This window comes from Panulirus ornatus, chromosome 31, assembly GCF_036320965.1.
Source record: "Panulirus ornatus isolate Po-2019 chromosome 31, ASM3632096v1, whole genome shotgun sequence".
NCBI lineage: Eukaryota > Metazoa > Arthropoda > Malacostraca > Decapoda > Palinuridae > Panulirus > Panulirus ornatus.
Window position 1 is genome coordinate 15,724,424 of NC_092254.1, and position 15,978 is coordinate 15,740,401.

Here is a 15,978-nt window from a genome sequence, read left to right on the forward strand (position 1 = left end):
CTCTTGCTAGCAGCACAAGGCCCTAAGCACCTACTCACCTCATCACCAGCCCACATAAGGCAGGAGGAGTCCACCTCAACCTGGGTGATATTTACAACCCCTGGCGGGTGGAGGGTGTTGTCCCGACCACACCAGAGGGGACACGCCCTCACTCCCCCAGCCCTCCAGACCACCATCCAGGGGAGGAATGCGCCCGTCCGGTGAAACTGTGGCGACCTTGCTGTCCTATGGTGTCTCTGTGTCTAGTGCTCTCTCTTATTGCTCACCGGGGCGACGGATGTGGACTCGATGACGCTGGTATGCCGCCGTTATGAGCTGCCTTTGGTGTTTTGTTTTTTTTCTGTGGGGAGGAGGAGGTGGTGACGGGAGGATATTGGGTATTGGCTAGATTAGGGGGACCTGTTTGTCTTGTTTTTTATTTTTTTCTAGTCGTTAAACGGGATATATTGTCTTGCGTATTGGCTGCACGGGAGATAATACTATTATTTGTAAGGCTGAGACGTGATTCTCGTGTGCTTTACGAATACCTAACGAATCTATTTTCCCCAAGTTGAAAGTTTGGTTGGTTGCAGGTCGGCTGTCCTCCTGGTTACTGGCCTTCTTGTACGAGGACCTGACGAATTGCTGGAAGTCGTGTGGGGAGGGTGGCTTCATTTTCTCCAAATAAAGACATTTCATGGTTTATTTTGGCAGATTTAAAACTCACACACACACACACACACACACACACACACACACACACACACACACGTGTGTGTGTGTTGTGCGTTTATGTTAGCTAAGACGGCATGGGCAGCTGAGGGCCTAATCAAGGCCATCCCATTAACGATATATATATATATATATATATATATATATATATATATATATATATATATATATATATATATATATATCCTAGCTTGAGCCAGGAGGTGGTGACGGTTAAATGATTGGTATTTTATCAACCAATCCTTAGGGTGGATGAACAGCTGTGTTGACTGTGGACCGACTCCCGTGAATGCGTCACGGTCATGAACGCTAACAGCTACATCACGGTTTTGCAGTAATGATAGAAATTATTATCGGTATATTGAATTAACAGCATCCAGTGACCGGAACCGTATACTGATTATTATTGATGATATTCGTTGTGGTCAGGATGAGGCTGTTCTTGTAGCAGTTTGCACAAGGTCGGTTATGGTACCGAACTACTGCAAGGGGACAAGGGATCTCTGGGAACAGATGACAGTGGCGGGATTGGTGTCGTAGCTTCATCCCGAGCTAGTGGATGAGATATGTTTGTTTACTGTTTGTGTCTTACGGGGAAAGAGTCTTAAAATGGTGTTGCCCCGTGTCTTAATCTTGTTTTGCCTCTTTGTATGTATCCACACACACACACACACACACACACACACACACACACACACACACACACACACACACACACACACACACACATACACACACAGTCAGATCTTCGAGAAGCTACCAGACCACTCTCACCCCTGCCAGCTCCTGCTACCAGAGATCTCTCTTTCCCAAACTACAGTTTTACGATGTTTAACGTGTTCAAAGAAACCAACCATAACCCCCAGTCAGTCCCGGCCCTTCATCCCACCCCCCAACGCCGATACATGACGAGGCCACCTGGTAGTAACCCTATTGTTTCTTCGTCCAATTGATTATTCATGTCCGCATTTATGGCACCTTTGTATTGCATCCCTTAGAGGGTTTATTTTTTTATGGCATCTTGTCCTGTGGGATCAGATTAACGTCATAGAACGCTATTTCTTTGTTACGTCGTAACTTATATTCCTTTGTTTTACTTACCGAAGTGAGTGACTTTTCTCGGTGCGTCTGTGACCAGGTATTTCCCCTTATGTTCTGTAGATCATAAAAGTTGTTTAGAGGTCGGTGAATGCGCCCTTAAATGTTTTTTATACAGACCAGTCATAAGATCCTATAGATTGAGAGAATCAAGTTTAACTGATTACTTATGCATGATGAAGCTGGTGCATTATTCATACACACCAGATGTGTTATTATTATCGTGGATGAAGAACATTAAGACTGGTGGTAATGTGGGCAATGTAACAGCTTGGCTCATGAGTTACTTGAAGTAAGAAGTGTCATGGTCAGTGCTGGGAACCAGCGTGTTATATAGCAAGGACTTTGGCATCGCTAAAAGCAATGTAACCATCATCACCTCTGATACCTGCTTGATATATAATTTGACGGTGTCGTTTTATTATTATCGAAGGTGAATGTATCTGATCCATTGTATAAGCTTGTAAGTAGATGTGCACTCTGTTCATATACATGTTCTTGCGTGTAAAGGTACCTGGCCCTACTTTATTGTATGCCCGTGTGCCATTAAGACTGCCACCCCTTTTACAACGATCTGACGAACCCCTGGGGGATCTCTGGAGCCACTCGGGGCCGCCTGTTATCCTCCCACTTATGTATGTATCATACCCACTGGACGTACGCTCTGTGCTTGCCTGCAGTATGTGGATGTACTGTGCCCATCGCGTACTCCGCTTTATGCCCTTTACCCTTACTATCGTAGGAACTTTAGCTCTATACACTTACATAAATGACAATAAGTCAACATTACCTGGTTCGTACCGATGATAGCGTAGGATACTTTTACACCAAGAAGTATTATTAATCACCATTACTTGCTCCACCTGATGATAGCATAACAGCCATTGCCGGAGTCACTCGGACTGCAGTTCTTGGCCAGTATGAGGGGGAGAGGGAGTATGCTAACACGACCCGTGTTAACCGAACCAACCAAGACCCGGATGGCACTAGGCAGATCTTTTGCCCGCTTAAGGAACTCCCGCTCTGGAATGTTCTACGGTATGTGCAGATGGCGCGTCTTTAAAAGCCTTACCTACGAACCATCATCCGTCTGACAAAGAAGAACGAATTGTCAGTTTTAGTATAAACGAAACAAGAGATCGAATCTCGCTGGGGATATGAAGAGTAACTTCTCACTCGGGAATGTTTGGAAAGATCATCTGAAGGTTGGGTGTAGGTGAGTGTAGGTTGCGGCGTTAGCATCCATCACCACCAGGGTCGGTACAGGTGTGTGTGTGTGTGTGGATCTCATCACGGCCGCTACACTCGCCTCTGTACCCCCATCCTTATTGATCTGTGGCAACAAGACCATCATCCATCACATGCAGTCCTGCCGCCGTCTATCCTGCCAATGGCTACGCTTTGAGTGGGTGTATGGTGGTGAGGCTGGCGGGTAAGGGGCTGCTGCGTTAGCTGGGGGAGGGGGAGGAAGGTTGTAAGGCAGGTGGTGGGGGAGAGGAGACTCCAGGGAAGGGGGGGGGGGGTTGTAGTATCCCCTCCCCCCCCCTGATACTACGTCCACGCTCGAGGTTTCTGACCTCGTTACAACGGACACCATCTCTCACTCATAACTGTTCATCTCTGGAATCATCCACCTAAGTCAGAAAACATTAAATGTTATAAATTGTGCACATATTATGTGAAGACAACGTACATCCAAGGCCTCCTCTCCCCCTCCTCTACTCCCCCATAAACCTACCCTTCCCCCCCGACACCCACCCGGCAACCACTCAGCCCGGGAACCACCGCCAAACGAAACGACCAAAGCTCAGTCCAAATTGTTCCGTTGTAGGGGTCGGGCGTCGGCCGGCGCAGCGTCCGCTCTGTGAGAGTTTATTGGCCTTAATCGGTGTTATTTATTCCCAGTGTTAACGTGAATGCGACTCTTGGGTGCGTATGGAACTCCTGCAGCTTTGTGTGAGGTGTGACAGCCGGCCTTGATGGGGTGTATTTCGGTGTTGTCTTAAAAGCATTCCATGGTTTTCCAGTATGCGTTCAAGCCTAACCTGCCCAGTAAAGTGATGCTCGTGAGGAAAGAGCAGGAGAAATAGCCCGACTTTTTGGCTGATATTTCGCGGAAATATTAATCAGGTACATGAATGATAGTCCCTCACTCTTGTATGATGTTGAAGTAATCGTTGTCACTCTGAAGACCAAAGGAATTTAATGAAAATAATAGTTTTAGGTGACAGACAACTTTCCGTTTTCTATGAGGCCGTGACCCGGGTGAGAACTCCACACAGGAAGACGGTCCTGCCGTGAGAGAAAAACAAAAAAAGAAACAAAATAATAAACAAAGAAGTGGTCGCCTTAAAACAGAGTATAAAATGGAAATGAAATAAAGATTTGTACACGTACATTTAGAGTACAGAGCACTGCTCGCCAACTCTACAAATGCTTCAAGAACTCGGGAAATAATTACTGGCCTGTGGAGATATGAATCTTTCACATGCATCTTATTACTGTGTGTGATTCAAATTACTCCGAGAGACTCGAGCCAGGTAACCCTATGACATAAGCTGAGGAGAGGAGAATGAAGAAGATCCTTAGTAAAGTTATCACCCATCACGCAGATGATTCAGGTAAGAAGCGTAGTATTAGAAGTCTCATTATACACAGCCAGTGGTAGTTTTGGTTCAAGGAGACTTAGTTGGGATCTATACTACTATGGGTGATTGATAGTGTATCATATCACCATGTTGGTTGCCGGCCGTACGTAAAAATGATATATATATATACGTCAGTGGGACTACACATCGTAATCCCTAGGTTGATACGCACTGATAGTGGGCGTGATGATATAAGATGATTCTGTAGGCGAGGCGTTGCCTCCATAACCCCTTGAGCACGACGGTACGACCCCCCTTGGAATGGATGGCCTTAGCCTCAAGGGTCACGCCAAAGGCTAGGGCCATCACGCCCAGGGGTTGTACCGCCGCGTTCATATGGTTCACATCAATTTCCTCCACACGCCAGATAAGTCAGTGATCACTTCACACTCATAATTCTTTTCTGGAAGGCAGCGTCGCACCTAAATTTTGCTCTCGAGAAAGATTTTATGGCAAGAAGGGTTACCCCTGGGGGTTTTGTTGTGAATCTCAGTTACTCGTCATTCGAAAAGTTTGAAAATAACATGTTAATCTGATATAGTCTTGGTGTAGTCTATAAGAATCTTCTTAGTCGGGTGTTAACAGGTCAAGCCACTCTCTTCAGTCAACTCATGCAGTCACGTACAGTCTGTGCAGTCGGGTATGTCAACTCTTGAAGTCGGCGGGTATGTCCATTCGTACCGGCTGGTATGTCCACCTGTACTGTCGGGTATGTCCACCCGTGCATTCGTGTATGTCCATCCGTGCAGTTTGAATATGTGTATCTATCGATACAGCCGAGTGTGTTCGCCTGTGCAATCGAGTATAACCACTTGTACAGCCAGGCATGAAGGACAAGATCTCGTGTTGGTTTGTATAGTACATAATCTGAAATGTTAAGATCTATAAATTAATGGTGATTCTTATACTGGTTTATCATAGAAAATGTGATGTTAGGAAAGTAATCGAAGACAAATCGTCCATGAAAATTAACAGAAACGTATACGTATATGAATTTGATTTCCAGATTGTTGACTAGATCATTCAATAACATAATGGTGACTGTAGTTTGCTATAGACTTTTTCTATTTATATTAGAAAAATGAAGTTATTTATTCCACATAATAATATTCTAACAAGTATTATAACATTTAAAAAGATTCGAGAGCACGCTTGTAATTTTGGCATTAGGCTTATCGACTGGTAGGGGTCATTAAGGCCGTCACCTTCAAGTTATAACCACCAGTCGGGGAAAAAAAATAGACTTGAACACCTTCAGGCGTTCAGTTCAAAGGCCATATACGCCTCCCTCACATGCGGCTCTTGGATCCTCCATTTAAAGTTATCACTCGAGAAAAGATTAGAATTTCTTTTAGGTTTTTCGAAGGATGGTTTATGGTAAGAATATTTGATGGCCTTGACGTGGATGGTAATTAACAAAGGACTGTACTCTTATCTTCTTATGGTTAGAAATGATTTGTTACAAATGACTGTAAATGAATTCAAAAAGCAACAGACCTTTGGATCCTTACGAGGCTGTTTGTGATTAGTAGAAGAGAACAGAAAATGATGGATTAGTGTGGTGGGAGTTTGTCAGTTGTTAGTTTAAGACTGATAGTGTTTTGTTGTGTACAAAAACGTACTTTGTTTTACTGTTGGCTGTCTATAAACATGCTTGCAGGTTTATTGGTGTGAAACGAACATACAGTGTAAATCTTAAAGTCAATAGCTTCTATTAGAAACGTTTGGGAAATGAGATTACGGAAACAATAGATGTCAGCGACTACAGAATTACACCTATAAAAACTTAAGTGCTGTAGGGCTTTTCTGTGAACAACGTTTCGTATGTGGACCTGACCTGACCTGACCCTACCTTACCTTACCTTGAAAGGGTAGTCGGTGTTAGAATTAAAATGAAAAGTTTCCCCGTGGTGGGAATCGAATCCGGACCTTGCAGGTGAAAGTTGCACATCTGAACCACTGAACCACACATAATTGAGAGGGAGGCTGTAATTACATAGTATGTGGAGTGCCCTCCTGTTGCATGTACTGGTGAGGTGTTGGGGTAGGCGCCAGGTTCACCCGCGGACAGAAATAGTGTTAATAGCCCTGTCACCCGAGGCCTCTTCCCACCCTCGTATGTTATATGGTTCATAGTGTAGAATTCTCCTCCGGTCTTAGCTTTGCCGCAAGCGTATCAGTTATAACCATTTTCTAGTCACTCCTCTCCTGTTAAGCAACTGTGTTGGCTTGACATACAAAAGAATTTTAGTGATAATATTATCGATGGTAAAACTCCTCCGTGTTTCATTTTTATTTCCTCATTCTCCACTTCTGCCAGTCTGTATTTAATGTTTTCTTCATCCTTTTTCCCATTCCTGCATCTCGAATTAAACCTCCCTCATTATCCTCTCCAGCTCTCCCTCTTTTAGAGGCAACCTTCCGCCGTCTTCTCTTGCGACTTCCTCTCCATTCTTTTCGTCTCCTCCACCATGTAATACCTTCATCTCCGTGTAGCCCTCATATCCTCTTCGTGGCGAATTGTATTTTACAACTTTTTTTCTCTCCACGTTTCCTCTCCGTATATTGTTCGCTCCGTCTCCGCCCACAGATCCACCATTCCTGTGTCTGGACGCTCACCTCTGTACATTTTCTTCACTTTCATCAATGTTCGTCTTGTCGTCCATGTTATCAGTGAACCCACCGTCGCAGCGTCGACGTTGTCCACGTCCGCTCTTCCCTTGTGTTATCGTCCATGTCTGCTGAAGCTTGTAAGGGTACAGTATCATTCCCTAGACTTACCCCTGCTGTCTACCTCCATTCCACGTGCCATCCCATCCAGACGTGGCGTCTGTTCAGCCTCCCCTGCTGCACTCCAGCTCATTTTCGTCAATGCTCCCGTTTGGCGTGTACTTCTTTCATCAGAATTTTCCTCGCCACTCCGCGTCCCCATCCCTCCATTCTTCATAATTCTCCCCACTTGATGCACCCTTCCCCCACAGTATAGGGTCTTTTCCTTCTTTTTATTTTTGTTTATAGTTGTGAGAAGGGAGGAAAAGAAGTTGAAACGATCAGGTGAAGTGAAAAAGAATCTGAAGAGTTATGGAGCGTAAAGATATAATTTGTAGGTTTATGGACCTATGTGAGAGCTTAGCTGAATATTTGTGTTTTGTAGCGCTTTATTTTTATACCTCCGGCTTCGTGACGGTGGGTGGTGGTCCGTGCTAGGATACTCGTCTGCTCCCAGTCCTTGGGAATCCTCCTCCCTCCTGCTGGAACGTCGAGAGGGAAAAGTGTCCAAGAGCCGGACATCTTGACCAGCGGTGGTGGAAGGTGGGGGAGTCCAGGAGCTCGGCCTTTGTTGAGGCTCCACACTCCGCGGCCTCCCTGTTCCCCGCCTGCCTTTTGTCCGGGCCTCTCTCGCTGCCTCAACGTGCCAGTCTCACTTTAATTTTCGTCGCTTGCTCAACTGGCGGGATCTTGACCAACTTAAAACTAAGGCGTCGAACGTACGTACAGGACCATAGAGGATAACGATAGAATGAATTATATCAGTCGATTAGAGTGAAGTTTACTACCGGCCGGACATGCAATTTCAGGTGCCATGACAAATATCACCTGAAACTTTATGTTCAAAGTCTTACGTATTAACTTCGAATTCCTCGTTATTCCCTAAGAATTAATTGTTATTCTACCGTTAAGCATAACCAATTCAAAGCATAACTTCCGCTTGATTTTCGTCTGTGTTTCGCACGATTCATTTCCTTCGTCTCTTCGTTATGGGCCGCCTATTGAGGTCTGTCCGCTCTTAGTCCTCCCGGAGTTTTGTCGACGTAGCTGTAGCCTCTAGGTTATGTCTTCTTTCCTTTCAGCAGCAAACTATTCGACACTTTTTAAGTTTGTGAGGAATCTGAGCGATCGGGGCCTGAACATACAGGAGGGTGAAATGCGTGCAAGGAATAGAGTGAATTGGAACGATATGGTATACCGGGGTCGACGTGCTGTCAGTGGATTGAACCAGGGCATGTGAAGCGTCTGGGGTAAACCATGGAAAGTTTTGTGGGGCCTGGATGTGGAAAGGGAGCTGTGGTTTCGGTGCATTACACATGACAGCTAGAGACTGAGTGTGAACGAATGTGGCCTTTTTTGTCTTTTCCTAGCGATACCTCGCGCGCGCTTGTGTGTGTGTGTGTGTGTGTGTGTGTATGTGTGTGTGTGTGCGTGCGTGCGTGCGTGTGTGTGTGTGTGTGTGTGTGTGTGTGTGTGTGTGCTATTTCATGTGTGGCGAGGTAGCTACCTCGCTAACGCGGGAGACGGCGATTAAGTGTAATAGAATGATAAACGATTTAAAAGAAAATTATATATATATATATATATATATATATATATATATATATATATATATATATATATATATATATATTCCAAATAGACTCACAGGAAACAGAAAGATAGACGTCAAGTTTTCGTCTATTTCTCAAGACATCGTCACGGCAACTGACGATATCTTGAGAAATGGAGGAAAGCTTGGCGTCTCTGTCTTTTTGTTTCCTGTGGGTTTATTTGAATTTGATCTCTACGGTACCATTGTCGTTATATATATATATATATATATATATATATATATATATATATATATAACGAGAGATATTGTGAACCATAAGTGTTCTCGTCCCATGATGCATGATACGGGTCGTCAAAGGAACACAAGGTTCGTGAGCCTCGTCACTTGGGATGTGTCACTTGATCCAAGCAAGAAAGACTGTCTGACTCTGTTATGGTTTAATCGAAGTCTGACACGTTGCTGTCTCAAACCGGTCATAGGCTGTAGAAGTTCTCCGTCATGATATTCACTCTGTGCTGCTACACGATGTTCTTTCGTACGTATCATTTTCCTTCTACCGGCTGTGTAGGGAGGAGCCATCCGCTTTACTATCTTCTTTATCCTATAGTATATGTGTTTGGAGTACTGTTGTTTTCCCCCAGTAGTTAAACCAGTCATAGACCTACGGGTCCTCAGTTACCTGACCTTCACATGTTTATAGCAAGCCTTTGGTTGAAGGTCCTGAGCAACGTGTGTCATGTAGGCTGAAAGCAGTTTGTTCTTCGTTGGATGATGCTCCTGGCGTACACGACAAGGTGGAGTCGGTTGGTCACCCTTAACCCCACTTCCTGCCTTTACTCGTTATCTCCACACCTCATTTCTCATAACTTGCCTTCACGAAGCACATATTCCCAAGCCACCTTCCTGCTTCTTCGTTTTATATGATGAAGTGGAAACATTTTCCTAGAAATGCATTGAAATATGACTAACATGACTTCTTATGTTAGTTCTTCCCTGGAACGTTGCGCTCAAAGCACGTTTCATCTTTTTTTTTTTTTTGTTTCCATAACACCAGACTCTTCGATCCTCTCCAGGTCACTGTCTAAGCTCCATGAGGTAACTCACCTTCACTACACTAAAGCCACACTTGAAGACTCATGCCAGATCCATGCAGTTCCCCCGGTGAATCCCCGAGTGTCTGCTGTCTCAGTAAAACCTGCTCTGGGACTGTCAGTGCTGCTCAGGGTCACGCTTGGTTCGTGCGGCAGACTTTGAGGCCCCAGGGGTGTGCTTCACCGTGGGAACTGATGCTCCCGCTGGGGATCAGGCTCCGACACTGGAACAGAGGAGGCTGAAAGAAACGTCAGTTGTTGATGGAGAAACAATGCTAGTTAATGAAGGGAACAATAGTGCTAAGGGATTTTTATCCCCTCCAAGATCACAAAGTGGCAGGCAGACCCCGCGCCAGCGATCATTTTAGTGGGCCTCCGTGCCATAGTATCCAGAACGCCTCCAGCCGTGGCGTCCACATTCCGGAATGACGTACGTGATGAAGTTTTTGCGAGACAGCTTGACATGCCGGCTGCCACTAGATGTTTATGCATGAGAGTACCTCACGCTGTTGAAAGAAAACCTTATTGTGAAGTGTTTGATCGCTGGCCGTGTGACAAGACAGGAGGAAAAGTTAATGTATTTTTGGAGGTGTGGAGTACGAGTGATGACCGCAGCGTGTGGCTGCCAGGAACAACTCAACTGACTGTTGAGATGGAGAACTTTGATGAGGAGGATAAGCTCATCTCATCTCTCTCTCTCTCTCTCTCTCTCTCTCTCTCTCTCTCTCTCTCTCTCTCTCTCTCTCTCTCTCTCTCTAATTGGTGTCACACCTTTGTTTCACTGGGGTACAGTCTGGTCGAAGAACCTCTTGATTCAAGGGAATCTATCCTGTCCCTGCTACTGATTGTAGCGCAGCTTTGGAACTGCAGGACGCTAGGGAAAGGGCCATGGGGAACACCAGAATCTTTTCAGAAAGGGGTTCTTTGTAATTATAAGTGAATGTTACTATTATTATCATTATCATCATCATTTGTATTATCACTGTCATCGATATAATCGTACATCCCCAAGACCCATTTGTAAAAGTATTCGTGGGGCTTTAACCCCTGGGGACAGGAGACAAAGAATATTACCCACATTTCCTGCATGTCATTAAGGCGATTAAGTACATGGCAGGGGAGGGGACTTGAAATACTACTTAGAAAATCCAAAAGTACGATATGCACAAGAAGAAAGAACACCTTAAACATCTGGGTCCGAGGCTCTTCAACGCTTTGCCTGCCGTCATCAGGAACACGATAGAAGGCACCACAGTAAAGACGTTGAAGAGTGCTCAGGACACGTATTTACAAAGTGCACCACACCATCCAAGCTGTGGGAGTTACTTGGGCCTGCGGGCCGGAGCTTCCAACAACTTGGTCGACCGACGACCCAGTCCTGGTTCTGGGGTTGGAAGATTTCACCAGTTATTCACTAGAAGAGAGAGGGCCTAAGAGAGAATTTTTATCTTTGAAGGCTCAGTCATCCGTTTCCCGCGTCAGTGAGGTAGCGCCAAGAAACAGACATATACATATACATATACATGTACATATACATACATATACATATCAACATAAACACATACACAGACATATACATATATGCACATATACATATTCATACTTGCCTTCATCCACTCCTAACGCTACCCCGCACCACAGCAAACAGCTCGCCACCACCTGCGTCAACGAGGTAGCACAAGGAAAACAGGCAAAAAACAAACAAACAAAAAACGGAAAGACCACATTCGTTCACCCACAGTCTGTAGCTGTCATGTGTAATGCAGCAAAACAACTCCCAATCCACATCTAAGCCCCATTTCACATGCACTGGTTCAGTCCGTTGACAGTACATCGACCCCGGTATACCACATCGTTCCAATTCACTCTATTCCTTGCACGCCTCTCACTCACCTACATGTTCACGCTCTAATCGCTTGAAATCTTTTTCACTCCGTCCTTCCACCTCCAATTTGGTCTCCCGCTTCTCTTTGTTCCCGCCTCCTCTGACACATATATACTATTTATTATCTTTCCTCACTCATTCTCTCCATATGTCCAAACCATTTCAACACAACCTCATCTGCTCTCTCAACCACACTCTTTTTATCACCACACATCTCTTTTACCCTTTCATTACCTACCCGATCGAACCACCTCATAGAAAATATTGCCCTCAGATAATTCGTTGCCAACGCATCCACCTTCCTTCGGACGCCCTTATCTATTGCCCAAATAATATTATTGTGACTACTATACCTTCAGACATACCAATTTTTGCCCTCTCGGATAACGATCTCTCTTTCCACATTTTCTTAACGCTTCCAGAACCTTCTTCGCCCCTCACCCACCCGATGACTCACGTCCGCTGCCATGTCCACTCTAAGATGTCGCACATTCCTGCCGCAGACCAGTCTCCACTTGGAACCACTCACTCTCCTTTCCTCCTACTCTTAAACATGCCGTACATGCTTGGTAAAAACTTCTCATTGGTTTTGACATCTTTCCTCCCATATATATTCTTGAAACCTTCCACAAGGCATTTCTATCTCCCTAATCAAATGCTTTCTTTAGATCCATAAATGCCACATACAAATCCATCTGTTTCTTGCTCACATTCTTTAAAAGTAAACTACTGATCCACACATCGTCTACCACTTCTGAAACCGCACTGCTCCAACTCAATCTTCTCTAATCAACACCCTCCCATACAACGTATCAGCTATTCTCAACAAACTTATATTTCTATTGTTTGAACAACATTCATCTTTATGTATTCCGCCAATCTTCAGGCACCTCACCATGATCCACACATACATTGAATATCCTTAACAACCAATCAGCAACAAAGTCACCCCCCTTTCTTTTTTTGATATATATTCAACAGCAATACCATCCACTCCAGCCGCCTTGCCACGTTTCATCGTACATAAGGCTTTCAGCACCTCTCTTTTCACTCTTCACGACTCTCTCACTTTGCATACCTCCACGAACTCAAACACCATGTATCTGCCACCTTATCATAAAAAAGCATTCAGCAGTCCTTCAAAATACTCACTCCATCTCCTCATTTCATCACTTCCCCATGTCTCTCTTTTACACGCATTTCAATCAGTGTGTAATATTAATTGATGCTGATTGATATCACTTGATATGTGATATTAGGTAATGCCCACTGACCATCTTCCTTATTCATATGCGCATACTGTTTTTATACGAGGTATTCCCAATTACCAGTCCTTTTTCAGCACAACTCCCCAACCTGTTTACCGTTTCCATTCATAGTACTAGATACCCCATGCCTCCAAGTTATACCCTCAACCGCCACATTACTTACCTTCTCATTCAAATCCCCCATTACTAATACCCGATCTTTACATCAACCCTGCTGACGCACTCGCAAACCTACTCCCAAAGGACTTGTCTCTCATGATCTTTCTTCTCGTGGCCAGGTTTATGAGCACTAATAATCACCTGTTTTTCTCCATCCCCTTTTATTTTTACCCCCATCATTCTAGAGTTCACTGCCTTACATTCTCAACACTCCCACAACTGCTCCAGTAGTGCTGCTCCTTCTTTAGCTTTTGTCCCTCAACAACCTCTGAATTTATTCCTAAGACATTTCAAAACCAATCTTCCCCTTTACCCATGAACTTCGTTTCACTCAAAGCCAGAACATCCAGGTTTCTTTCCTCAAAAATATTACCTATATCGTCTCTCTTCTTGGTTGCATCCACATGCATTTAGACTCCAACCTGAGCCTTCGAGGAGGATGAGTACTGCTTGCGTTCTTCTTCTGTGTGTGTGTGTGTGTGTGTGTGTGTGTGTGTATATATATATATATATATATATATATATATATATATATATATATATATATATATATATATATATATATATATATATTTTTTTTTTTTTTTTTCACGATTCACCATTTCCCGCGTTTGCGAGGTAGCGTTAAGAACAGAGGACTGGGCCTTAGAGGGAAAATCCTCACCTGGCCCCCTTCTCTGTTCCTTCTTTTGGAAAATTAAAAAAAAAACGAGAGGGGAGGATTTCCAGCCACCCGCTCCCTCCCCTTTTAGTCGCCTTCTACGACACGCAGGGAATACGTGGGAAGTATTCTTTCTCCCCTATCCCCAGGGATAATATATATATATATATATATATATATATATATATATATATATATATATATATATATATATATATATATATATATATATTGGGAGGTGAGTTTGAATGGAGAAAAACTGGAGGAAGTGAAGTGTTTTAGATATCTGGGAGTGGATCTGGCAGCGGATGGAACCATGGAAGCGGAAGTGGATCATAGGGTGGGGGAGGGGGCGAAAATCCTGGGGGCCTTGAAGAATGTGTGGAAGTCGAGAACATTATCTCGGAAAGCAAAAATGGGTATGTTTGAAGGAATAGTGGTTCCAACAATGTTGTATGGTTGCGAGGCGTGGGCTATGGATAGAGTTGTGCGCAGGAGGATGGATGTGCTGGAAATGAGATGTTTGAGGACAATGTGTAGTGTGAGGTGGTTTGATCGAGTGAGTAACGTAAGGGTAAGAGAGATGTGTGGAAATAAAAAGAGCGTGGTTGAGAGAGCAGAAGAGGGTGTTTTGAAGTGGTTTGGGCACATGGAGAGGATGAGTGAGGAAAGATTGACCAAGAGGATATATGTGTCGGAGGTGGAGGGAACAAGGAGAAGAGGGAGACCAAATTGGAGGTGGAAAGATGGAGTGAAAAAGATTTTGTGTGATCGGGGCCTGAGCATGCAGGAGGGTGAAAGGAGGGCAAGGAATAGAGTGAATTGGAGCGATGTGGTATACCGGGGTTGACGTGCTGTCAGTGGATTGAAGCAGGGCATGTGAAGCGTCTGGGGTAAACCATGGAAAGCTGTGTAGGTATGTATATTTGCGTGTGTGGACGTATGTATATACATGTGTATGGGGGGGGGGGCCATTTCTTTCGTCTGTTTCCTTGCGCTACCTCGCAAACGCGGGAGACAGCGACAAAGTATAAAAAAATATATATATATATATATATATATATATATATATATATATATATATATATATGTGTGTGTGTGTGTGTGTGTGTGTGTGTGTGTGTTTTGTGTATACAAACTTCTAAAACATGACATGATAATAACTTTTCGCCTCGTCAAGTTCCCACAGTGATTATTCATATATTTTACGAGAGATGCCCATGAACTCATCTGCAGTCCTGAGAGATTATAATACATTTTTCCTGCACGCTTGCTGACTTACGGGTTCGTGTTCGTAGGCAGGTGGAGGATGTGAGGTGAGGTGATGGTGCAGGGGCAGTTAGGCCAACAGTTGATGTAGAACACACACACTGGTTGGCTGACTGGCTGGCTGGTGTTCGTCATCCACATTCTAAGGGTAGTTGTCATGCATGATCTTGGCACGTCTGCTGTTATTGGGACGCTGTTCGCAGCCCATTTGTTGCTTATTTTTTATGCCATCTGCTTACGCGTTTTGGCTTTAAATCAGTATTTACTGAAGTTCGTTTGTGGTGCGTTGTCGTAGTACTCTGTATTATGTCATGTTTTTGTGTTGAGGCACAGGTATGTTAGCATACGTAGATACAGTGGAGCAGTTTATCTGTGTGGAGAGAGAGAACTGTGAGTTTGTCTTAACTGTGATCTTCGATGAGGTTAACAAGTAACATCCTGCCGTGCTGTGGGTGTTATCCACTTGTCTCTGCCATTTGAGGAACTTCGCTTAGCGAAGTCAGCGAGTGCGCCCTGGGTGTAATGAAGGTGGACGGAGGAGTCTGCGGCCCCTCAGCCCTCTCCGTCACTCCTTGCGAGGGGTCGTGGGTCATTGTATGATCATGGGTAGGGGGTGAGGCAAGAGCCCTGCATAGGCTTCGTAGTCCCATCTAAGATGTTAAGAGGAAATAGAGCAGGTGGAGGAGGAGGAGGAGGAGGCGGTGTGTGAACGAGCGACCGAAATCTTTCATAGACTTTGTATATTCTGTTGTCTTCCTCACAGTGGTAAAGATGATTACTGTAGCTTAAGTTAAGGACATTCTGAGATATTCTAATAACTCCCTCAGTGTAAAAGCACCAGTTACATACCTCGGTACAAGCAGA

The 15,978-nt window shown here is 44.4% G+C and overlaps 1 protein-coding gene across 1 annotated transcript in view; it reads left to right on the top strand.

Moving 5' to 3' along the window:
• Window positions 1-3,622: 3,622 nt before the first annotated feature.
• LOC139758841 (uncharacterized) overlaps window positions 3,623-15,978 on the top strand; it is a 557,798-nt gene continuing 545,442 nt past the window's right edge. The window contains exon 1 of the mRNA XM_071680695.1: window positions 3,623-4,430. Within this exon, the coding sequence (XP_071536796.1) occupies window positions 4,382-4,430 (49 nt within the window). The 5' untranslated portion in view covers window positions 3,623-4,381. The remainder of the gene's footprint in view (window positions 4,431-15,978) is intronic.